Consider the following 25858-nt stretch of genomic DNA (forward strand, 5'->3'; position numbering starts at 1 on the left):
TTGGTTTGTGTTATCTGTGGATAATGTGCCCATAATCTAGTGGGCTGTGCTTGAAATACCACCATGCTTGTGTAAAAGCCACTGTGTGCTCTGCTGCTTTATTCAGGCAGCTTAAAGCGAAGCACTGAGATGATAGGTGTCCTACATTGACTGAGTAGTTATCTCTGAGATAAGTGCCTGGAGATTAAAACAGCCTGTGTCTTCCTAACACACCCGTAGCACCAAACCACGCAATTTGAGGAGCGTAGAGTATTCATCTAAATCAGGAGTTTGCAGAGAAGTTGGAGCTTTGATCAGCGTTCTCAGTGTGGGTTTCAGGGGGGTTGTTTCTGTGCTGTGGCTGCTGCTTGTGGAAAATATGGAAACCTTGACTGTCTAAAAGCTTGTTACCCAAAGAATTTTGTGACCATGCCCACGTGCCTAAAGCATGAGTTTATCTGGGCTAGCATAGCATTGCTGTGTCTTTAAATGTGATGAGCTGAAGAGGTTGGGCTTGGCAGATTTTTCAGCCTGTTGTGCTATGGATATAAAACTTAGTGTTGTCCTGTTCAAATACATTTATCTGTCTCTCTCTCCTCACTGGTCTGTTTTGAACCCATTGAGGAATTTCCAGACACACTTGGCTGGCGAATGTCTATGAGGGTGTCTCCAAAATAACTGGAATACCCCATGTTTCATGGAAGTAGCCAGGGAGAGGAGAAAGGGGGATGCTAAGAGCCTGTTATGACAAAGTTGGATGTTCTTTGCTACCCATGTCTCTTCATGGATGTGAGCATTGTCAACACTAAAATCCAAGTTCATAAGGAACCAGGCTTTTGGAACTACACGCTAAATTCCTTTCTTTGGCAGGCAGCTGTCTAAGCTGCTTAAGCTCCTCTCTGCAACCAGAGCAATTGTTATCCAGGAAATAAACAGAGATTCCTGTATGTGGGTCCAAGTTGGAGCTTAGATAAAACATGAGCTATTAGAGGCTGGAGGAAAGACTGGAAGAGCAGCTGTCAATACTGCACAGGCTGTTTTTTACTTTTGAACACAAACCGAGTTGACCTCAGGGACTTGGCTGATCCTGCTCCATGCAGTGGTTGCTCTGCCACAGACCTCTGGTCCGGAGAGGCAGCAGTTCCTATTCCCCTGAAGATGTGCAACAGCATGGTTCCCCAGGCACTTGGTCCCCCATGGCTGATTTGGTTGCCCTTTGCAAACAAATGATGTCAGACTTTGATGTGAGAGAGATGTGATTTAGCACTCTGAAATTTGGAAGACACTGCAATAGAGACCCATCATTTCAATGCTAGCAAAGAGATTAAGAGGAGCAAAACAAATGTAAGTAATACTTAAAATTAGATCTCTCTTAAGAAGGATGAAGGTGTTTCAAGTCACATCTTAGATTTAGCTGGTAGAGTTAAAAATGAATCTGTGGCTGAGTTACCTGGTAGAGTTACCTGCAGCTGTGATGTGGTTAATTTTAAAGGAGGGGTGAAATGCTTGAAAGAGTAGCCATGACAGTGTAAAGTTCACTGCAGGCTGCAAAAAACACCTGGGAAGTGGAGTGAAAACTCAGGCAGTTTGGACTTAATTATTGTTGTTTCATGTGCAATGCATGCCTTCCATTGAAAAGACATTTCAAGGAGAGAGGTCTCAGGATGGCTTCATGTGGTCAAATAAGAGATCAGCATCTTTCTTTCTATGGAGATTGTCATTCTAGGCTTGTCATTAAAAAAAAATACATAGAATATAGTTGGGGGTGTGTGTATCATTTGAGTGTGAGGCAGCTTTCAGCCAGGCTCATTTCAGAAACAGGTTGGTTTGCTCAGGGCTTTTTCCAGTTGGGTTTTGAAAATGTGGAAGGGTGGCATTTCCTCGGCCTCTTTGCAGCTGCACTCAACTTATTGCAGTGCTGAACCACTGTTCCTGTGTTGTTAATACAGCTGGCAATAATATAAATTCGTGTCATCTTTTAATGAGATGCTTATTAGTCTGTGTCCAAAAGTGAGCAATGGGTCACTTTTTCCAAAGGTGGCTGCTTGGGAGAGGCCAGTTGACAAGGCAAAGCAAAATCGAAGTTTGGTTGATTTTGAAACTGAAGTAAACCTGGAAGAAGCCTGTGGGTTTTCTTTTTTGGTGGCCTTTTTTGCCTGGAAAGGAGAGACTCAAGCGAATGCAGGTGTCTGTGGTTTGGCCTTGTCTGTGTGAAGTGCTGGTTTCTCATCCTGCAGTAGGAGTCTGCCAGGGAAACAGATGCTATCAGCAGCTGGAGTCACTCCCCTTCTCCTGTTTGTCCTATAGTCTGAAATATATATTCATCTGTAATTGTTTGAAGATGCTTTCCCTCAAATCCCTGCCCTACGTGTATTCTGTTTGCTTTCACACAGTCCAATATATTTATAAAACCAGAAACAGAAAGCAAAACTTTTGAGATGTGTAGCAAAGATCATAAAGTGCTCTTAGGAACTGTCATCTGGGGAAGGACTGAGGAGAAAAACTGTATACATGAGAGCAGGTAGGGTGACAAAAATGCCATCAGAGTGCAGCTACCAAGAATATATTAACACAGAGGAGAGGGAGAAGCTTTGCAGAGAAAACTAACTAGAAATGATGGTATGAAATGAAAAAGTGGCTTGTAATGTCAGAAAAATTAATGGGTACTTGAGTTCTTGTGAAATTACTGTAAAAATAAAGCTTGCAAAGCATTAGGATACTGTTTTGTATCTTAAGTTCTGAAATAGCATCAAATGCACTTTGCTAAATAGACCATCTTTCTGCTTGGTGCGTGTATTGCCATGGTGAGGGGAGAATTAAAAACAAATCATTTGTTCTCAAGAGATCACTAATAGAAGCTACACTTCTGAAAATAGATGTTTACATGGACAAGGAGACAAAGCAAGGATATTTTAGGTTTACTACCCTCTTGATACATCTGGGAAATTTTTGGATTAGCTCATGATTGCTTTGCTCGTCCAGTGGGAGCAGGTCTGGTGGAAGGAAGCTGATGAGCAGGGCAGAGCTGCACCAGGGTGATGTGTGTGTGGATGGATGCAGCTTCCTTCTGTGCCCAGTGGGTTGGAAAACAAATAGCCCAGTTCAGTTTCTGGCAATTAGTAAGCTCCTCTTGCCTGACTAAATCCAAGTGTTGTAGTGGTTATGGTTATTAATGTAATGCCATGTGTCTGTGGCATGGTAGTACCTAGCATCAGACTGATGTCAGGACACCAGATTGTCACTTTACTCCATGGATTCAGCAAGTAGGGGAGAAAAAAGATGAGGGTTTCTTCTGACATGTAAATAACTCTGTAGCTGTGTGTAGTGAGGGGAGGAAAATAACAAGCTAAATATTCTGGCATGGAGGTGGAGAGTGATGGATGGAAGACTGGTTCATGTTGTGGATTCAGGGGGGAGCATGGTCTGTACTCCTCCTCAGTTTCTCAGCTCTTAAGCTATCTTCATTTATCTACCTGAGCAATTATGAATCAGGTTTGGGCCCCTTGCTCCACAGGGATGTGGGGAAAAGCTGCTGTTTTGCAGGAGATTTGGCTCTCCCTGTGCACTCCTTGGATTTAACTTACTGTTGAAGTCAGTAGTGGCAGCCCCTTCGGTCAGGATTTCTGTTCAGCAGTTGTGAGGCTCACTTTGGAAATTGTTCCTCCATCCAGGGGAGTGACTGGGGCACACCTGGAGCTGTGCACTCTCATCTTTGGGGAAGCCATCTGGAGACAGGCAACATTTTCTAAAAGATTCTTTTTTACACAATATTTAACTTCTTTAAAGGCATTTTTATGCCTTTCTGGTGTTACAAAGTTTATTGGGGCAATCTAGAAAAAAAGTCCAGTATAATTTACTGTGTCTAATTTATTACATTCCAGTTCATCTGGTTGCTGCATGGCTCTGCTCTGGCCACTTGCTGTCAGTGAAACTCTGTCTTCAGTGAGTGTGGAGGAACTCTGAAATTTTTTGCAGCTTGGGGGCTGTACAAAGCAGAGCAGGTGACTCAGGAAAGGGCACTTCAGAAAATCTACTGTAACATTATAAATCCCTGCATAGAAATACAGAAACACTAAAGCTAGAAATGCTAAAGTTTCTCCCAGAAATAGTTATGTTTTAACCTGTTAGGGGTTGGTTGGTTGGTTTGTTTGGGTTTTTTTGACAAAACAAACTTTTTTCACCTAATCAAGCTTCAGAATTTGGGACCTAATGAGAGGTTTGATTACAAGATACAAAGCAGGTATTTATCTCAAGTTAGAAATTAGGAGTCAGGGGGATGACATAATATCTAAGCATGTTACGCTTGAACTATTCATTAGTATTTTCCCCACAGTGTTCAATTAATGCTTAAAAAGTGTCACTATCAGTGTCTAGACATAAATCTGACTAAATCCTGTTTTGTGGTGCCAGTTGTAATTGTGGTAGCTTCAGGTTTTTGTATTCATAAAAATGCATTTTCACCTGTGCAGTCAAACTATCTGTCTTAATAACTTCAGAAAGAATGAAAGGCTTTGGAAAGGTATTGAATTACTATGGAAATCCGTTCTGGATAGTATTCTTCTCACTAAAGGGTAACCACAGCCAGAATGTAAGGGAGAAAACAAGACCTAAGTGCCAAGGAAAAGTCTGGCTCCTTTAAAATGCAGAGACCTCATTTTCTCCCACCTGCTTTTTATTCAGATTGCAAGAGGCTCTTTCCTTTTTCAGCTCCCAATTGGGTTTTCAACTTTGAATGAACTAGTTGAAATGAAGAAAATACTCACTACACCTGCTAGCTCTATCAAAAGCAGAAGTAATTAAGGCAAAAAGTCTTTCTTTGCAAGAGAGATGGAAAATGCTTACATTTGAGAGGAAAAATGTCAGTATCAGCATTTGCTCCATGGGAAAGGCTGAAAATAATAGAGCTGCTAGATGCAGAATGTGATTTCCTGGTGGTTAAATCTTGGCATGATTTCCAAGTCAGGTGGTGCAGAAGTCCTGAGTTCTTCAAAATAATAAAAGTGCCCGGTTTTCAGCTACATGAGAAGAACTTGCAGAGGTAACTTACAGCTCCAGCTATTTCTGTGAAATAATGTGTTTGTAAGTTTTGGTCTCAGTCCTCTTTCATCATTTTAAGCAGATAGAGTTTGTTCCACTTTTTAAATGTCTGTTGTGTTGTTTTGTTTTTTAAGCACACTAAAATACTGGGTTGTGCTTTTTGACTGACAGTACTGTTGGTTTTGCCCACCTTCATGTCAAGTGAAGGGGGAGGTTACAGCTCTTCCTAGCCTGTCTCAGATCTGGGAATTGTCAGCACCCAGCCTGGTCAGGATTTCACAATATTCAAGGTGTTAGAGCAGAAATAACAGTTACCTGCATGGGGAACAAAAGTGGAGAAACCAAATGTGTCACAGTTTTAGCGTTTGGGAAGTTAAGCTCAGGGCAGGAGTCTGTTCCGAGCCAGTTAAGAACTAGGAAGAACTACTTCTTTTTGTCTGTCCTTTTTGAAAAGAGTGAGTATAAAATGTTCATCTTAACTTTCTTACTACTCTGTATTGGTTGATCTGTGCATTGACTTAACAGCAAAAAATTCAACTGCCAGCAATCACTTTGGTGGGGAGAAATTTGATGCTCTTGCCACATTGCCCGTAAAAAAGAAACATTAATGCTTCTGTCCAAATGCAATTTTTATCGCAGTTTTGGGGGGTTGCTGATACAGTGCAGCACTTACCTAGGTGTTCAAACTGCAGTGGGATGGAATAAATAATGAGCTGATGTGAGAAGTGCATTGGTTATGGCCAGCCCAGCCTCGTGGCATTACTTTTCAATCATGAGATCCGTGCTCTCCTGGTTTCCACTTCCCACCCTGTCTCTGATTACAATGCTGGTTTTCTACAGACCATTTCTTACTAAACACCAGCATAACTACTGGGTTAAAATGAAGCTCCTTCAGGCCTACAACTACTATCCTAGAAATTGCTGCATCTCTGCATGTTTTTGTATCTGTATGTATATTTATATATAAGCAAAGGGATTTTCAAATCTGGGGAATCCTGCCCTAATAGTGAGACCTGCCTTTGGCTGAGGGTCATTCTTTGGTGTGTCAGTACAGTGCTGCCTACTGGATCTATAAGACCCCTAGAGCACCCATACTGTGAGCACTAAACCTGGCTAAAATTGGTCATCCCCCTCCATCCTTCTGCTTCCAGGGAGAAACATTGCTTCCTGCTCCTTCACCCACAGCTCCATAAACCCTAAAGCCACATCTGTGTGGTGCTGAGCACAAACTGGTCAGTCATGGCTTAGCTGCAGAGAACACGAGCACCATGAGCAAGTGGACAATCAGCAGGTCCCTCTGGGGATGTGTTTTACATCTGCAACATCCTAAATCTGTGTGTTGTCATTAGGGAAAGGATTTCCCATGCCTTGGGTATAACCTTGGGAGTAGGAAGCATGTAAAACTCTGTGGTTATTGGAGATTTGTTGGCTTATTTTCAGGATGAGCATTCAAAACTGCTTAAATGTCTTGTGGTGCTGGTGGTGATTTTGTTCACTACAAGTGCAGCATTAAATTACATGTGAGCTGCTGCTGGGCTGTGCATGGAGCTCCAGCTGGCTCCTGGCTCTCCCAAGTATCCCTCCCTTTGTGTACAGGGTTAAAGGGGTGCATTGTGCTTACCAAAGGTGCTCTGCTTGCTTCCCCAGCCAAGATTTTCACCTGGAATACTGTGTACATTTCTTGTGCCCCCAGCAAAAGGAGGATCTGGAGCACCTCCCCTATGGAGACTGGGTGAGAGAGTTAGGGCTGTTCAGCCTGGAGAAGAGAAGGTTGTGTGGAGATTTCAGAGCAGCTTCCAGAATCTGAAGGGGCCTACAAGGAAGCCACACAGGAGCTGGAGTGACAGGACATGGGGGAATGACTTCAAAATGGAAGAGAATAGGGTTAGATTAGATGTTAGGAAGAAATTCTTCTGTTTGAGGATGGTGAGACCCTCTGGTTGCCCAGAGAAGCTGTGGCTGCCCCTTCCTAGGAGATGTCCAAGGCCAGGTTGGATGGGGCTTGGAGCAACCTGGTCTGGTGGAAGGTGTCCCTGCCTATGGTAGGGGGTGGAATGAGATGAGCTTCAAGGTCTCTGCCAGCCCAAACCATCCTGTGATTCTGTGAAATCCTTTCTTAGATGTTGCTGATGAGTGAACCTGTGTGGGAAAAGCAAGGGAGTGTTTAACAGCAGGAGCATCCCAATGCTGCTTGGCAGATACTGCATCCCAGTACTGCCCATAATTGGCCTGACTTGAACTCAGGCAGGACACCCAGCAGTGAGATTCCAGGGAGCAGTCAGCAGGACAGAAAGTATTTCCCTGTCCTTTAAAGAACTGGCGTGGACCTGCTGGAGTGTGCTGAGTTCTCCAAGAGCTTCTCCCAGCCTGCTTTTGCTCTCAAAGCAAGCTGGAAACTTGACAGTGTTTTTCAGAACTTGGGGTTGACACACAAACTGAGCACCAGGTGGGCAGGCAGTGCCTGCAGTGCTGTGCACTGTGATGGAATGGCATTAAATCCACTGTGGCACAAAGCAGGGCTCGTGCACAGGCCTGGGAAGCTGTTGGTTCCGAGCCAGTTAAAAAGAAAAAGGAGAGTATGCTGTGAGGGAAGGAATAGGGAGCTCAGGAGCTAGCAAGGATTAGCATCCTGCTTCTCCCTCCAGGGAGTTTTAGCCAAAGTGGCAAAGTGGGGTGAATAGCTGCCACCAAGCAAACAAAAAAGGCCAGGGAGAAGTTTAAAAGTTCCCAAGAGAAGGAACAAGACTGGCAGAAGGTGTTTGACAACCATTTCTGAGTGAGTCACGCTTAGCTGTCTGTCTGGAGCCAGGAAGAATTTGCAAAGCTGAATAATTGTTCCTATTTATTTCTTAAAATATACAGAATATGACAGTGTTCTAGCTCGTGCGTTCCAGTGTAAATGTCTTGCAGTGGGCTGGTATTTTCCCCTGGTTTTAATCCTTTCTTTCATTGAAATTGCAGTCTTGCTTATCTTCTGCTGCTCCATCCTGCTGTGTCTTGCTGTGCTGGTGGGAGCATGGATCCCCCTTGCCCTGGGTCAATGGCTTATGTCTCTGTGCCTCCTGCTAAAGATGAAGCCAGAAGTAATGTGTGTCTGCCTGATTTTGGCTTTCAAAATTAGGCTAATTATATGATTGCATGCTTTGCAGAACAGCATAAGTTACAGGGTGTTTATTTTTCCTCTTGATAGCAAGCAGGTAAAAAACTTGAGCTCAAGGGCTTGCAGTTGGGTATACCTTGGTGATCAGTAATATTCAAGTTTGGGACAAGGTTTGTTAAGGTTGAGTTCTACAAAAGCTCTCACAAGTATCTGTAAATATGCATACACCCACAAAACTCATCAGAACCTGTGAGAGAAGAGGCAAACTTGCCAAATTTGCAATTATTATCTAATCTGAATTTAAGATGCAATTAAGGTTTTGTAATTATAGTGCTAAGAAAAATTCATTTTGTGTTGCTCATACTGAAACAAAAGCGTCAGACTGCAGACTGAGGGATGACAAATGTGTGTATCCAGGGGAGAAGCAGCACACAAACACCTACAAGCAGTTGTAAGTGACATACTCTAATAGAAGCTATTGTAAGTTTATTAAAACATAGGGCAGTGATTGTCTTCCTGAAAGAAAAAAAGGTTGGGTGGACAACCAAGTGCTGAAGTTGTGAGGTGCCTTCCCTGGAAAGCTCAATGCCAGAACCCTGTGATGTCTTTCGAGTATGGGAGGCTGTTCTGTGGGAGAAGTCATGTCAGCCTGGTTTGGTGAGACTCAGCCTTGACATTGAAGTTGTCTGGGCTGGTTTTTCCCAGGGAACTCGTGACAGAATCTCTCTAGTCTCCCTGTTGTGAACAGAAAATCCTTAGGAAAATACCATTATTTTCTTTGTCAATAAAGAGGTGCTCACTGTGAGGGAAATTCTGCAAGGAGTTCTGCTTCCTTGTGGGGGTTGTCTTGCAGCCAGCAGATTTCTGAGCAAGTCAGGGTTCATTTTGGTTATCCAATCCATTTGTTCAAATAGAGGCAATGCTAACTGAGTGTGTATGCTGAGGAGAAATTGAATTTGTGCGCACTTGCTCTCTCTTTTTTCTGTGCCAAGTGTGATAAAAGGAATTTATTGGAATTAAATCTGGAAAACAGCCATTTTAATATTGCTGGTGTTTTCAGCTGTAATATTGTAGCAACAAGTTAGAGAAAATACAATTTCATCCCTAGTGGTGGCATAAGCACAGTGCTCTCTGCAGCTGTTGAGGAGGCTTAGTCATGTCTGTAACATTGCATTTCGGGCAGGGAAGAGGGAAAGCTGCCCCTCAAGTGCAGTGATGTGTAGTATTGAGGGCTGGTTTTTTTTCCCTTCTGGTTGCACTGAGTTGTCTGAATGCTTTTCTTTGCTTTGTTATTATATTCTGTGGTCTTCTCTCTACCAAATACAAGTTAAACAACTGGTTATGTTGGTGGTTTTTTTCTTAGAGCAACTTGGATCTTGAAGATAAGAAGAAAATGTAAAAACTTCTCTCTACCTCTCATTCTGTATGCTTGTGAAATGATCATGAATGTCAGAGCCATGTTCACAGATTTTTTTCTCTTTTTTTGTTTACCTCAAAGTATTGGCATCTCATTAGGATGATGAGTCAAATCAAAGGCTTTTTATTTGGTGGAAATAGTCTTATCAAAAATCTCTACAGATACTGAGCCAAACCTATTGACACGAGTGGAAATTTTTGTGGTTTGATCAAGCCCAAAGTAAGGAATATATTTCAGACGGATAGTGCTGATAATCTTTCACTCTTGACCTTTTCTGGAAACTGGCTGTGGTACTGTTTCAAGGCCAAGATGGACAAAATTTTGAGGAATGATGATGAGGAATCATCTGATTTCATGATGGTAACTCAGTAACATTTTTTTCTTTTTCAGCTCTTATTCCTAGTTCTTACAACTCATAAACAAATTTTTATCTGTGACCTCAGTTTAGCTTAAGGTTCTTTTCCATACTCTTCAATTTTAAAAATTCATGACAAGCAGGATTTTTAATGAACTCTGAACCAGCCTTGCATCTCACTGAGGCATGTTCAAGGAAATTAGACCTATATTGTGTGAGAAAGGAAGAGAATCTTTGTCGTGCTTAGGTTTAAAAGGCTGGGTCTGTAGTAGACAGTTTGTAATGCTGTGTGGGATGCAATTGAGTGGCTGTCTATTTTTACAGCTTATCTGGAGAATCCCTAGTACAGACTGTTCAAATGGATACCAAAACTGTTGTTATGCCTTACTTACTTATTCTCTCTACTGACTCACTGCTGTTGATCTAAGCTCTGTTTTCCAGCCTACTTAGACACCTGTGGTTGCCAATGATGGCTCTAAAATAAGTGAGGTCTGAGTGGAGATTGCTTTTAGGGGTGCTGTGGCAGAGTGCGCAGGAGTCTTGGGGGGCTTTTCTAAAGTCTGGGGCAAAGCCCTGGGTAAATCCTCTCTCCATTGGTTTTGTGTGGCTTCTGCATGATGGGGGACAGGCTCCCAAATTCCTCATCCCAGAAAGAGATGTGGTACAGTGCAGGAGTGGGAGTCACCAATGACCTGCTGTCTTCCTGAACATTTTCCTGTTGTCAGGGTTGTTTGCTATGAATATATCATTTTGCTTTTAAAAGCTGGATAGCCACTGCACTTCTGTCTTTCAGCTAGAAGAACGTGCATTCTGCAAGGGAAAATTATTTCTTGGCAGTAACTGATTACTTCTAAGCATTGGTCATAAGGTGATCAACATATTTTTGTGTGGTATGGCCCAGAAATGTCCAGGAGAGTAACCTGCTACCCCTGTGGCAATGTGGTATTTCTGAAGGATGATAAAATAACAAGACTGGGAGCTGTACTTTTATTTATCTGCCAAAGAAGTACAGGCAGGGCTATTGGAAGCTTTCCTTCATACCTCTGCCTTGACTCTTGGGTAGCTGCTTAGTATTCTTGGGGTTTCTGATCTCAGAAGGAGAGGTGAGGGAACAGAGACTTAGGCTAGTGATTTTCATGCTTTTGAAAGAGAAGTAGCCTGAGTTGGGTCATCAGAGAGGATTGGAGGGTAGAAAGTACACTGAGAAAAGAGCCATTTTCTTCAGCTCCTGGTTTCTGCTGCTTTTATCTGTCCCCACACTCATGAAGCAGCTCATGAAACAGGTTGATCTCACTTTTGAATAAAAAAGGTTTTATTTTCCTTGTGTATTTTTGATGAGCAGAGTTTGTAAAATTCTGAAAAATTATCAGGAAACTCTTGATGGGCAGCAAAATGCATTTTATGTACTGCTTCTGACTTGCAACATCATTAACCCTTCTTCACAGACAGAGTTTGCCAAGTTTATGTGGACATCAAGGAGGCTTAAAAAGCTTCCTCTGAAAAATACAGTATTTTAGAATGTGGTGGTGAAAGGTAAAATTCAGTGATCTAAAAGTTTCACTCATTTCTCAAATAGCAAAAGTAGGTAAAATACCAGGTTTCAGGGTGGGGGCAAGATGTTCAAGGCAAAAGATGTCTGTAATTAGTTTCATAAGTGGAGGTGAATATGGCACAGTAGAGATAGCAAAAGCACGTTCAGAAAAACTGAAGGCAAAGGTCTAGAGAGGTAAGTACTGCCTGCCACAGTTTTTGTTGTTGTCAAGCTCATTAATTCTGACTGGGTTGGAATATTAGGATCAGTGGACCAGTTTCTAACTTCATGCTCATATTCATGCAAACATCATGAACTTCAGAAGGATTGCACACACGTGACAGCAATAAATTAATTAAAATCTGGAGTTCAAACTGAATATACTGTATTATAGAATGATTAGTGGCTTAATTTTTAATGTTGAGGTCATAAATAGCTATGTTTCATGAAATGCTGCAATGTGCTTGTGCATTTGGGGGTTTTTAAACCTGATTTCTTAATGAAATGGGGCTGATGCAATCACACTTCTGTCATTCTACCTTCTAATGGCCTTTGAACTTGGTGGCACATTCCAGTCACATTTGGGAGAGGTAGAAGTCTCCAGGAAGTTTAATCATTAGGACTTCCATGAATGTAGAAAGCTGGGTAAAGGAGAAGGGTTGTATTCTGACTTCTACTGAGAGGCACATAGTTACCTTTTGGAAACCAGAGAATCCATGTGAGTGTGAGGCCTCATGACACAACTCTGTCCCCAAGTCCAGGGCAGATCCACTGGCCAAGGCTGAGCCCATCAGAGATGGTGGTAGCACCTCTGGGATAATGCACTGAAGAAGGAAGGTGGGAAAGAACTGCACAGCAGCAATTGTAGCCAGAGAGAGGAGTGAGAATATGTGGGAGAAGCCCTGGGGACTCCAAGGTTGGTGTAGAAGAAGGGGGAGGAGGTGCTCCTGGCACTGGAGCAGAGATTCCCCTACAGACCCTGGCGAGGCAGCTGTGCTCCTGCAGCCCATGGAGGTCCATGGGGATGCAGAGATCCATCTGCAGCCTCTGGAGGAGCCCACATGAGAGCCTGAAGAAGGCTGTGACCCTCTGGGAAGCCCAGGCTGGAGCAGGTTTGCTGGCAGGACCCTGCAAGGGACCCACTCTGGAGCAGCATGTTCCTGAAGGATTTCACCCCATGGAAGGGAACCAGGCTGGAGCAACTGGTGAAAAACTCACTTTGGAGAAGTTCATGGAGGACTGTCTCCTGTGGGAGGGACTCCCTGTGGCAGCAGGGAAGGGTGTGAGAAGTTCTCTCTGAGGAAGAAGGAGCAGAGATGAGTGATGGACTGACCACAGCCCTGTTCCCTGTCCCTCTGCACTGCTGGGCAGGAGGAAATACTGAAAATCAGGAAGTTGAGCCCAAGAAAAAAGGGAGGGGTTAGGGGGGAAGGTGTTTTAAAATTCGGTTTTATTTCTCTTTCCCTTGGTCTGCTTTGATTAGTAATAAATTGAGCTGATTTCCCCACATCGAGAGTGTTCTGCCCAAGATGGTGATTGGTGAGTGGCCTCTCCCTGTCCTGTGCTTACCCTCACCTCACCCACAAGCCTTTTGTTATGTTTTCTCTTCCCTGTCCAGGTGAGGAGGGGAGTGATAGAGTGGCCTTGGTAGGCACCAGTCCTCCAGCCAGGGTCAGCCCACCACACCAAGACATTTGTCTCCTTGCCCTTTTCTTGAGAGGCATAGAAATAAGGGAGGGAGCCCTGAAGGATGCAAAAAATTTAAGAACTTTTTCATCAGAGCAGATAAAAGATCAAAACCAGGCTGGATGGGGCTCTGAGCAACCTGGTCTAGTGGGAGGTGTCCCTGGCTGTGGTGTGGAGGTTGGAAGTAGGTGATACTGAAGGTTTCTTCCAACCCAGAGCATTCTATGATCCTGTGTTCAACACTGTGGGGAGAGGTGTCTGACTACAGAAGTCCAACAGCCCTGAAAGGTGAGGTTGTAAAAGGCAGTGAAAGTCCTCTTTGGTTTGAGCTGGGTTTTACCCTGGTGCTGTCTGGCAACGTGGCTGTGAAAAGCAGGCCCTTGGTGAGGATGTGAAAACAGAGGGAATACTAAAATTCCCCACAGTTCTCAGTGTGGCTGTATAGGAGGAAGTGAAGGTTTTGTGGTGAAAGGTCAGTGCTGTGAAGTTACAAAGTGTTTTAGAAAAACAAGGGCAAAAATATGAGCTTGCCAGCAGGTCTTTAAAAATGCAGATGATATGGGTAGACTTTAAAAAAAAGAAAAATTTAATAGTGCTGAGACTTGCTGTCGTAGACTAGGGCAGATGTTTACTTCTTGGATACTTCACTAAGCTGATCTTAACACATATGTCAAATGCAGAAGTGGTGCTTTTCCTTGTTTCAGCAAATAGTGATTTCCCTATCCTTTCCCCACCCTGACCATGGGATAGAACAGAACAGCTGCTGATCACCTTTTTTTGCCTGATGCCCTGTCCTTGCTTTGCCTGGCAGTCGTACATGGGCAGGAGTGCAGAAAACTAAAGAATTCCTGGATTAAGGTTAACTTCTTATTATCTTAAACGTCAAATACAATTAAGTGAGGAATTGTCAAAACAGAGACTGGAATGTTCTGTATCCAGCAGTGAAACTGGAAGAATCAGATAACAGCAACAGGATGAGAGGAAGTGGTCTCAAGCTGTGCCAGGGAGGCTCAGATTGGACATCGGGAGGAATTTCTTTGTTAAGCATTGAAACTGCCTGGGGAAATGGTGGAGTTACCATTCCTGGAGGTGTTCAAGAAGTGACTGGACTGTGGGAGGCTTTTCCAACCTTAGTGATTCTATGGTGCCCAGCATGTGGGGCTGGATGCCGGTGCAAGAGTGATAAATCTTGTTTGCCATGTGCAACAAAGCTGGAGAAACCATCATGCTGCAGTGTAGTGTCCTTTGGGGTCTGTAAAACAGCAGTGTCCTTAACGTAAGGGAGAAATACCAGAGTGCCATGGACATCCTCAAAGCCAAGAGGCTGTGGAAGTGGAGCCAAACCATTTTATTTCAGGATAGATAATACCTGATATTCCTGTTTCTGCTTGTGGCATTTGCATGTCCTTTGTGCCCCTGTCTGAAAGGGGCCAAGCTGTGCATCGAAAGGCTGTAAGTGCTGGTGTGACAACTGTGACAGACAGAATCATGATGGAAAAGCTTCCAAGATCCTCAAGTCCAGCCTTTGAATGGTTTGACACTAGACACAGTCATCAGCAAAGCTGCTTGCACGTGGCTGTGCAGAGGGCAAGCAAGAACTCAAGAAATAGCTTGGGGGAGTGGAGGCAATTGTTCTTTCCTTGTTTGTTTGAACTGGCTTTTGAAATACACCAGATGAAGAGAATGACTCTGGTCTTGAAGAACTTGGTTGTTTAATGCTTGGTAGTGTTTATTAGAGCATGCCAGTGGAAAAGACAAACAAGCCCAGTGCTAGGGAGTCACTGGATGCCACAGCTGCCTCCCACATGGCAATGTGTGAACACTGGTGTGGTGTTCTGGCTGTGTGAGACAACTGGAGCCTTTTGGGGAGGGAAGAGGAAGGACAGCTCCACTTGTTCCTTTTCAAACAGAAGTCTCTGCTTCCCAACAGCTGTTCTTAAAGTAATTCATTGATGGAAGAAATGTTTCTTTCATCCTTACAGGAAAACACTGAGAGAATTTAGATTATTTATCATAAGCTCCAACACTATTCATCTTGCTTTGCTTTCTGTGGTAGGCGCAATACTGGCTGTGTTCAACCAGGCTCTTTTTTTTTTGCCTCTCTAACGTGCTTTGAAGTGGGTAGGTTACTAATGATGCAAATGGATGTTAATTGTGCAAAAACTAGACGCTCCGTGCCTTGAAAAGCAGTACCTGATTGGTAGAAGAGAGGATAGAAAACAAGCTTTCACAATAAAATTGCTGTAGAGTTTTATAAATAGCAGCACACTGTAAGCAGGTGGTGAGTGAAAATGGTTTGATTCCTCACAGCTGGCAGGGACTTTATTTTCGGACAGTGGCTCCACATCACCTTGGGACACGTGACTTGTCAAAAGTATTTGTTACCATTTGCTGCTTAATCTGGTCATTTGCCACACTTGTAAAAGCTGGGCATAAAAACCATCAGCAGGCTGTGGCTGTGGCAGAAAATAGGGTCAAGCTTTTAGTTTCTGGGTGTGACCTCGAGGCTGTGGTTTGACAGCCTGGCTGGCCTTGCAGGGCTTTGAGTACCCAACAGGTCAAACAGGCCAGTGCTGGATAATGTGGGTTTTGCAATAAACTCAGTTTGGTGGCTTGGTAAATACGGTTTGCTGGGTTAACTTTGTGCTGACAGGAGTTGTAGTGGGTCAGGCTTGTCTAAGCTCCTGTGGCATTCTGCTGGTTCAGACGGTGCCAGTCTTTCTGCACCTGGTATAAATATGGCACGTGCTCAGAGTTAAGTGCTCTGGCTAATTTGGTGGAATCAAGATTCTACACCAATGCCCTTTCCAGATCAAGTTTGTACTGCTACACAGCCTAAGGCTTTTTTATTACTTTACATTTTTCTCCATGTTAACTGGTATACTTGATCATGGAACTGTGGCTTGACAAAGTGAGAAGTTATTAAACCTGCTCCAGCATGGGTTTTTGAATGTGGGAGTACCTGATTTCCATTTCCATGCCTCACTGTTTGCAGACTGATGCTGTGTGTGACCAGCCCTGCTCTTTCCAGGGTGAGGCTCCTGTTGCACAGGACAGCACCCCTGAAGGTACAGCCCCTGTTGGCCCATCAGGGCTCCACTGCTCGCTGTGAGTGCAGGGCTTTGTGTTCCTCCCAGCATTAACTCCCAATTATGCGGTATTTGTTTGAAGAGAGGTGTGAGATTAGTCTCCTCAGCAAACAATAATCTTCCTGGTGGGCTGTAAATTGTAAATAATGATTCCTTCCTATTTTGGGCAGGGATTTGCACCATCACCAGTTTATTGTGTGAAGACCTGCATGAGGCAGGCTTGGAGAGCAGAGTGCTTATTGGTTGGGTTCCTCTTGATGAATGAGCCTGGACTGTTTCAAGGTTTTTGCTTTGTCTTTCCTCACAGCTTGTAAATCCACTCTCCATTTGACTCTTTGTTGTTGTTCTTCCTCTTTCAGGACAGTTATTCTGAGTGACGGCCCTTGCACACGCTTCTGAGTGGTTATCATGGGCTTCATTGCCTTCCTGAAGACCCAGTTCATAGTTCACCTCCTCATTGGGTTCGTCTTTGTTGTGAGTGGACTGATCATTAACTTCATTCAACTATGCACGCTGGTCCTCTGGCCCATCAACAAGCAGCTTTATCGCCGAGTAAACTGTCGCCTTGCCTATTCCCTTTGGAGCCGTGAGTATGCTGGGATGAGGCTGGGGAGGGGTTTTCCTTGGTTTTGCTTTTGTTAACTAAAAAAAAATAAAAAAAATATTTGCACACAGAGACGGGAGAAATGGTAAGTTGGATGTAGATTCTTTCAGAGCAGGTCAAAATAGCCTCTGTTTTTTCTGGAATACTGGGAAATCATACAGAAGTCAAGGATCTGATGTATGTTGTCACTCTGGCATTCAAAAAAGTGAGGAGTAAAGCTCCTCTGCACCTCCAGCCTTATCTGGACTGAGGGGAGTTGTTAATTCTGTCTCAGTGCCATCTTCATCCAGTATCAGCACCTATGCTAAGGGACAGTTCTGAGACTGGCTCAGCTGCTGAGCATATGAGCAATATTCACCCTGTAGGGGCCCAAGTTGATTGTGTGGGCTGCAGAGGGAGAGGTTGGTCTGAAAGTATCTCCTGTAGATGTCTCTGCAGCTGAACTGTGTGACAAACTTCAGAGTCCCCTTACACCCTGCAGTGCCCATCTCTGAGGCCAGGGTCTCCTCTTGGGAGCAATTTGTCAGTGTTTTCTTCTTCTGCCCATGGGCCAGCTGTGCACTGAGTGCAGCTTCTTTGTTCTCCTCTTTCAGACCTTTGCACAACTTCATCCCTGTGGATGCCTTCTTTTTCTCCTCACAGACCTTAATGGGGGGCTGGATTTCTGAGAATGTTTTTGAGTGTTTGGAAACCTCCTTAGCCCAAATGTCACCTCCTGTTTCAGCAGTGAATCATCTAATCGGTTTCCATTCTCCATCCCTTCCCAGTATGCACAGCCACTTACCTTAGTGCTCAGCTCAGCATCCAACTCCCACTTTGGCTAAATGAGTCACCAAAATGAGCACTGAAATTACAGTTCAGCTGTCCACTGACAGGCACCCACATTTTGTAAATCATCGATGTGAAGTACCACCAACAAAAACCCTCTGAGGTGTCTGGTTTGGTCTCTTCTTAAGCTTGTTGTCCCTGCCTTTACTGTGCTTTTTCTCCTGCCTACTGAGAAGCACGGGAGAAAGGAAATGAAATAGAGTAGCAGGCAAGTTGTCAGGAAAAAAGGTATTGTAGTAGAAGAACTTAGTAGAAATTCCAAAATTAGTTTGGTTGGATGAGAGTGGGGATATATAGGAGTTCTTGTTTTTAATTTACTTGTAAGAATTTCTTTATGCATTTAACAATCTAGAATCTGATCTCATGCTAAAAACTACTGTTGCATTAATAGTTTGGCTTTTCTGAGGATATGAGCTGCTTGCTCCTGTAAGGCTTTAGGCTCAGCCCCTAGTTAGCACTGTTTAAATGCTAACATTTTAAATGCTGTTATCTTCTAAACACTGGAAATACCACACCATTGTTCAAAGAGATCTGGAGAAGCTGGGTAGATAATTGGGTTGTACCTAGGATAACCCCTAGTGTATAGCCTGTTATAAATTAACACATTGGGAAATTAAACTATGAAAATTATTGTAAATGTTACATGGGATTGCAGAGAGCTGATGCCCTATAATGGAAGAGCTGACAGAATATGCACTTCAATTGTGATTTATTTATAGTAATTTAGGTAAGCTGTGTAAATGCAGCAGCCCCAGTGTTGTCATTCATAATGAAATATATCTCAGTATGGAGAAGCCTTTTGGCAAGGAACCTGTAGATTGGTGTTCTGCTCTGGATGCTGCATTTTGCTCGCCTACTCCAAGCTGTTTGTGGTTTTAGGCTGAGGGTCTGTAAGAGAAGCTGCTCTGCCCAGCTGGCAAAGGATCAGTGTGCAGGGATGGATACACAGGTAATCGTGTTCCTGGCTCTGTCCTGAAAACCAGGCTCTATTCTTACTGTATCTCCTCTCAAACACAAAAGCCCAGCTTCCAAAGGGGAGGGAGAGAGACTCTACCCAGTGTTCCTGACAGACATTTGGGGAAGAAAGTGTGTTGGGCTCTGGCCCCAACACAGACCCGTAAATTTGTGACAGGTAGTCTGCGCTTCCAGCTCTCCCACGTCAGCTCCTTTCAGATGAATCACCCCCTTGGAGAGTGCAGCATGTTTGGGTTAGTCCGGCTGCAAAAATAGCCTCTCAAATATTGGTACTTTCAGCTGAGGGATGTGCTGTGCCCCTTGTTTGCTTTGTTCCTGGGGGGTTTATGAGGCTGTAAATGCACCTGCTTTGGAGTGTGGGAACCCCAGCCACAGGGGGTGGTTGAAGCCAGGTGTTGGTTATTCCCTACAGGAAATATCCTGGGCAGTGCAAGTGTTCCCATTCCTTCATTCAGAAGAATGTTCTTGCTGTAGCATTGGCAGGATCAGTGCCATGCAAAGCAGCTGTAACCCACACACCGAAAAAAGGAAACGAGCCCACTCCTGGTTATAATTACATCATTTGTCAGCACACTTGTAAAGGACAATCTGTTTCCTCGTGTTAATCCTTTGGCTTGTCAACCCTCCTCTCTCAGTATGGACTCTGGCAAATTCTCCACTGTTACAGGGAGAAAGGTGAAAGAAATGTTCTGCAGAAAGTCATCCACACTGGCCTCTGCAGATTTTTTTTTTTTTTGAAGAAGAAACACACCCAGTTGATTATAATTTTTCTAAGAAAATGCAGCAGTTGTAGCAGGTACTGGAGATGTTCCTCCTTGGTACATAGTCAGCAATGGAAAGGGAAAATTACCAGAGTACCACTCTGTGTTTGGTACCACTGCTCCATTCTCCTGGCCACCTGCTTGGAAGGTGCTCTGAGGACATTCTTGCTGTCCTCTTTCTCCTTTTACTGAGCCAAGATAACCAGAGAAAGGAAGGTAAGTGATCACAAAGCATGCAAAGCTGGGAAGCAATGATAGGAACCTGTACTTGGTGTAAAGGAACAGGACAATTCTGTCCTTCCTCTGCCATATTTCCAGTTGACTGGGATTAAGCTCTGTTGGTCAGCAATGTGCATAACTTTGTTGTGCCTCCAAATGAGCAAGTGCAGAAAGTGATACAAGGGAATAACCTGGTGGGTGAGCAAGTGGTCATGAGTGAAAAAAACCAGTGCTAGCTAAGTGCTCTATCTTCAGCAGACCAGGACTGGTTTTCCCCATTATTCCCCTAGATACTGTGTTTACCTTCTCTCTGGTGTGGTGCAAGACTGGATCCTAAACTCTTGTTTAGCTGTATGGATAGGTGACCTTGTCTGATCCCACCGATCAGAAACCCTTGTGCAGGAAGGTGCTGCCCTGTTTGGCAAAACCAGGATCTCCCATTAGGAAGCTGGAAAACCTCCTGGCAGAGCCTGACAGAGGGAACAGAACGGGAACCCTGCAGGTGTAGTAATGTGGGAAGGGTTGGACTCTTTTTAACTGCCATATTTGTGCAACCAGATTTTTATTTCATCCATGTCTCATTGAAAAGAGAAAATACCAACGACTACACTTTGCAGGGAAGCAAATCTTCCTGCTGGGAGGATGTACTATTCTCATACTTTTTATAGTTGTCCCATGATGCAAGCAATGCCTTCCATCTGCCTCGATGTACTGAAATGAGGGAAATAAGCTAACCATAGCAACTACAGTCAGTGCGTGCTGAATTTAAGTGGAAGGGGGTTTTATGATGAAAAAAGGGGAGGTGGAAAATAAGAATGGGTAACAAATATTCAGGGTGGAATAAGAGTTGCTGTGATATTTTAAAGTTAGAGTAAGTGGAGGGAAAAGGACTCATTCTTTTGCAGTGAAAGAAAGACACAATTTACCATTCCTGTCTTTGCCCAGGTATTTTAATAAATTAGCTCAATTCTCTGCTGTTTTAAACTCTGGGTTGATGATCATAATGCAGAACAATTAGAGCCCTGTGTTGTAATATTAAAAGCTTTCACAGAAGATCTATGTCACTGCATCCCTTTAAAAGACCTTTATTGGTCTGTTTACCTCCATAAGGCTTGTTTCATGTGGAGTAAAAACATTAGGCTGCATCTATGCATAATTTGTATTCCACCTGGGAGGAACTGTACTCATTTAGTGGAGCAATCAACGGCTCCACTGTCTGTTTCCAGGCACAAAAGTCTTCAGGCTTTTTTTCCAGTGATCATGAAATTTCGCATTTGTAATGCAATGCCCAAACTTGTTGCTGTTAAAAACCTGCTAAATTATCCATAATGCATATGTCTGGTGCCTTGAATACTCCTTAGGGATGGTAATGTGGTTTGGTCTGTTCCCTTCCAAGCTTTTGTTTCATCTCTGCTGGGTGGGTTTGAGAAGGTGACAGTGTTGGGAGTTGGGAGAGACAGAGCACTGAATGGGGCTGAGGATGAAACACTAAATGCTTTCTGTAAGGGGCACCCCTAACTCCTCTTTCCACCTTCATCACATTTGCTAGAGTTGGTAATGCTGCTGGAATGGTGGTCAGGCACAGAGTGCACCCTGTTCTCAGATGAGGCCACGGTGAAAACCTTTGGGAAGGAACACGTTATCATCATCCTGAACCACAATTTTGAGATCGACTTCCTGTGCGGCTGGACGATGACAGAGCGTTTTGGAGTGCTGGGGGTACGTGGGCTGTGAGCTTTCCCTTCCTCTGCACGGTGATATACATGGTTTAAAACCATGTATAAACAGTTCCCTTGCATTTAAGTTCCCAGATACACCTCCATCATCCTAGTGTGTTTGACCTCGTTGCACAAATCAGCAAATGCCATTTTTGGATTGTCGCTTTTGTTTTTTTCTCCAAGAGTTCCAAAGTTCTTGCTAAGAGAGAGCTGCTCTATGTGCCCCTAATCGGCTGGACGTGGTACTTCCTTGAGATTGTTTTCTGCAAAAGGAAATGGGAAGAGGACAGAGATACAGTTATTGAGGGATTGAAACGTTTGTCTGATTATCCTGAATATATGTGGGTAAGTGTTGAGTCCCTCCTCTGGTGTTGGCTGCGAGAAGTGAAACGGTGGCAGACTGGTGGCTGTAGCCTGGTCTGTCAGGAGAAGGTGTGCTCACTTCCAAGTGTTGTCAGGGAAGAGCCATACTCTGTTTCAGGAGGTCTTTTGGCATATGCTGGTAGAAAACTGCTGTTTGCCTGTTGGTAAGGGAAGTCCTTTGGGAAACAGATCAGAAGCTTGAGAGTAATATATAAATCAGGTGTGTGTGATACTAACGATTTTATCCGAACTTATTTTTACCTATTAAAAAAAAGCCTACATTTGATTACTACATCTGTGTAACATTTTCTGAGGTAGGCTGAAAAGATGCATAAACAAAAAGCTTTTTTGGAGAAGTGAGGGAATTAGACTGCACAGACCATAGATTTTGATAGAAAGTTCCTGTTAGTGTGTTCGTTGATACGTGAAATTACAGGTTTCCCAAAAAGTCTCTGTGAGAACATATGGCAAGCTTATACCTGCTTCTGCAGTTATACTTTTTATTTTGACATTATTTAAAATCAAGGGTAAAACATCTCTGTTTCATTGTGTGCAATGCTGTTAGACTTCACTGCAACAGCACGGTGCTGTAATCAACCCATTAACCTTCTTAGAGCTTTGAATGCAAAGGTTTTGATACATTCTCAGTTTTGCTTTTACAGCAGCATATGTAATGTACAATTATTTGGCTTATGAAACATAAAGAGGCTTTTTATGCATTTTAAGTGAGTTTTCAGTATTATCCAGTACAGCTTGTTAAAATGAATAGTGAAACATTAAGCCTTAACTAGAATATCATGAATGGATTATAATTTTCTACCATTACAAAGATAAAAAAAGTAAGAATCTGGAGAATATATTTTAAGCTACTTAATTACTTGAATATATGGATATGAATTATATTGAAGATACTTTCCTGATTAGTATGGGAGGAAAAAAGAAAAAAACAGAAAAAACCCTACCAATTAGAAAATCTCAAGACTGAACTTGAGCTTCAAATCTGTACATTTTAATGATTCTACAACTGAGAACCAAGGACTAGGCTCTAGGGAAAACAATTAGAAAATGTAAGTGCAAAATGTAGTTAGCATTGATTATTTAAATCAAGACTTCCTGCTTGATAATTGAAATAATGATTAACATTTACTTGAGCGACTCAATTTCCTAATTTCTGTGCATTCTAAAGGCCACAATTAGGGCTGTCTTTTTGTCACCTTAAATTTGGTACGAGTGCTGTTAAATGTAAAGGTAATAGTAAATGAGTTGAGTTGGTGGATACTTGGTGAAGAGATAAGACAACTGAAGTGTGTGCACATGTACGTTCATCTTGGACAAATTTTCAGTATTCTGCTGGATTTCTTTTGATATCTCAAGATATCCTTGGGTTTTTTTTGCTTTTGTCTTGCACAGTTTCTCCTGTACTGTGAAGGAACTCGTTTCACAGAGACCAAGCACCGCATCAGTATGGAAGTAGCTGAATCCAAGGGGTTGCCTAAACTGAAATACCACCTGTTGCCCAGAACCAAAGGTTTCACCACTGCTGTCCAGTGTCTCAGGGGAACAGGTAACTGCCAAGCTTTGCAGCACTTGTAATGTGTTATTTAATTGCACACTCTGTGTAGCCCAGTGTAGTCTACTCCGTTGTCCATTACAATTAGTGAGCTGGCAGTAATGGGGATCCAGGCTGTCAGCTGGTAACTTGTAAATTGCCACAGAACTGTCAGATACCAGTCTTTAAAAATACTAAAAACCTTTTTATGTTGCTTAGTTCATCAAGTCCTCTGGTGTTTTACAGAGCTGGGAATGTCAGGGGGCTGGTGCAGATAAATGTGATGTGTAAACACAAAATAGTGAAGGACTCTGTGACATCATTAATGCACAAGGCTCTGTTGCTGTCTCAGGCAAGGATGCCAGAAGATGCTTGCTAGAATTGTTTCTGTAACAGCCCTGTTTTGGTTTTTTTGGTTTTTTTTTTCCAACAGTTTCAGCAGTGTATGATGTAACACTAAATTTCAGAGGAAACAAGAACCCGTCTTTATTAGGAATTCTTTACGGAAAGAAATATGAAGCAGATATGTGTGTAAGGTGAGCATATACTGATGGAGGTGAGCCCTAAGATGCATACTTTGTCACATTGAAGTGTATTAGATTTTAGAGGGTAATTTCCCTTCTTGTAGTCCACTTTTCCTTGTCCTTCAGCTTCAGTGGTCCCTTGTAGTAGAGAGTGTAAAACTCCTTTACATGCCGGTTTCTCTCCCTCACTCACATGGTTTGATCAGCAGATTAAAAACCAAATAATGCTGAAATTCAGACATCCTATGAAGGAGGTGGGACGTTGCTTACATTCCTCACTGTTCCTCTTCCTCAAAGAGTAGCTGCTAACACCTAACCCCATGGAGCACATACACATATGCATGCACAAACACACACCCCTTCTCTTTCTTGCTTTCTCCTTGCTGCCTTCTGCTTCAAAGGCTTCCTTATGATCATAAAAACAACCAATCTGTTGAATTTCTTCTTTTCCCTTTTATGTTTGAACCTGAGAGATGACCTGATTGTTCTTTCCACAGTTCTTTGGACAGTTTGCTTCTGCTTCTCTGCGGGCTTCACCCACACTGTGGAAAACATTGCTGTATCCTGGTGATGAGGTTGATGCTTGGTTTTTAAAAGTTAAAAACAAAAAAAAAAGCCTTCCTCCTTCCCCCCACACCTTTCCCTTCTGGCCTTGGGTCTGTGTGTTGCAGATCAATGGCACTGGCTCTGTTCATTGTCCCATCTAATCGAAGCAGGGTGTCTTGGCAGAGCCTCCAGGCTTTGTGATTCCCTACAGCCTTTGTAGGGAATCACAGTAATTACCCACTGTGCTGAGGTGCAGCAGCACCAATTTCGAGGTGCAGAATGCAGCCTTAATGTGCATAGGGAGGGCAGTTGTTCAGTTCTGCTCTCAGATGCTGCAACATCCACAACATTTTAGTCTCTCAGCTGAAGAGGCGACTGTGGTGCTGTCCACAGAGAAATGGGGTTGCTCATTTGCAAGGGGTTTCATTTTCACTATTTACACTTGCCAAACACATTCCTGATGAGGAAAGGGAGACAATTTGCCAGCCAGCAAAACAGCTGGTCAGGCAGTTCCACAGTGATGGCAGATGCATGTAGGATATCCAGCTGGATCTGGGGTGCACATGCATGGATGCACATCTGTATAGTTATTATTATACATTGAACAGTGGCAGCCTTCAGTTAAATATCCTACGGTTTGCTGACAGAGGTGCAATTTTATTTCTTGGAGGGGTAGTGGGAGAAAAGAAGAGAAATTTAGTTTTCAATAGTGTTAGAAGAGGTTTGGGTTTGTAAAACTCTGTTGAGGATGATGTTGGCAGGTAAAATTACTAATTGTACCCTACAAATGGCTGTGCTTAGATAATTTTGATTTAAAATATGTTTGTGGACAGAATGAATATTCTCAAGGTGCTTTTCTACATGTTTTCTCTGCTTTGGGGAAGAAGCTATGAGAGTAAGGAAACTATTTTTACAGATTTATTTTGCTGAAAATGGAGCACGTCTGTATTGTGCCAACAGACTTATTGTAGCTCAGAGAAGGGAAGCACATAAGCTCTTGTTCTTGATACGTGCAGACATAGTTACCTGTGCAGAGGTAAGCAGCTTAGCTCTGCAGTGGATCCAGTCCTTATCTCGACTGCCCCCAGAGGAAATAATCAGGAAATCACCAAATGTTATTGCTGTGAGTCCCCTCTAGTGGTGACAGCAACACCATGGCAATTTCACCAGAGAGCTTTCAGCAATTTCACTGAGCTTTTATTGAGCAGTTTCTCTTGTTAGTGCTCATGTAAGTAAATCTGCCAGATCTGGCGTTCAGTTTGTTTATGGGATGGAAAAAGTCATTTGAAAAGCGTAAGAACATATTCATAGAATCATAGAGTGGTTTGGGTTGGAAGGGTCTCAAAAAATTAAAGAATGCAGGGAAATGGTTGGCTCTTCACCACTATAAAGAGGCTCTTACAGGGCACCTGTTCTCAGTGAGGTCAGGTGAGGGCTGGCACTGGGCATAGTTGTCACACACCCCCAGAATTGTGTGCCTCAGTGAGGCTGCAGAGGCAAAGAGGGACAAGTGCAGTCACTGCAGAAGATGTTTTCCTTAGAGATGGTTTGAAGTGAATTTTTAGTTGCCTCTCCCA

At 43.2% G+C, this 25858-nt stretch overlaps 1 protein-coding gene across 7 annotated transcripts in view; it reads left to right on the top strand.

Annotated features, from left to right (window-relative positions):
* The window catches only part of AGPAT3 (1-acylglycerol-3-phosphate O-acyltransferase 3), an 84597-nt gene that overhangs the window by 52090 nt on the left and 6649 nt on the right, over positions 1-25858 (top strand). For all 7 annotated transcript variants that reach the window (XM_069022607.1, XM_069022684.1, XM_069022288.1 and 4 more), the window contains 5 exons: positions 16554-16780; positions 21131-21300; positions 21483-21644; positions 23073-23226; positions 23645-23747. In XM_069022607.1, coding sequence (XP_068878708.1) covers positions 16603-16780; positions 21131-21300; positions 21483-21644; positions 23073-23226; positions 23645-23747 — 767 coding nt within the window. In that variant the 5' untranslated portion in view covers positions 16554-16602. The remainder of the gene's footprint in view (positions 1-16553; positions 16781-21130; positions 21301-21482; positions 21645-23072; positions 23227-23644; positions 23748-25858) is intronic.

The sequence above is a fragment of the Aphelocoma coerulescens genome, chromosome 1 (genome assembly GCF_041296385.1).
Source record: "Aphelocoma coerulescens isolate FSJ_1873_10779 chromosome 1, UR_Acoe_1.0, whole genome shotgun sequence".
In the NCBI taxonomy this organism is placed as follows: Eukaryota; Metazoa; Chordata; class Aves; order Passeriformes; family Corvidae; genus Aphelocoma; species Aphelocoma coerulescens.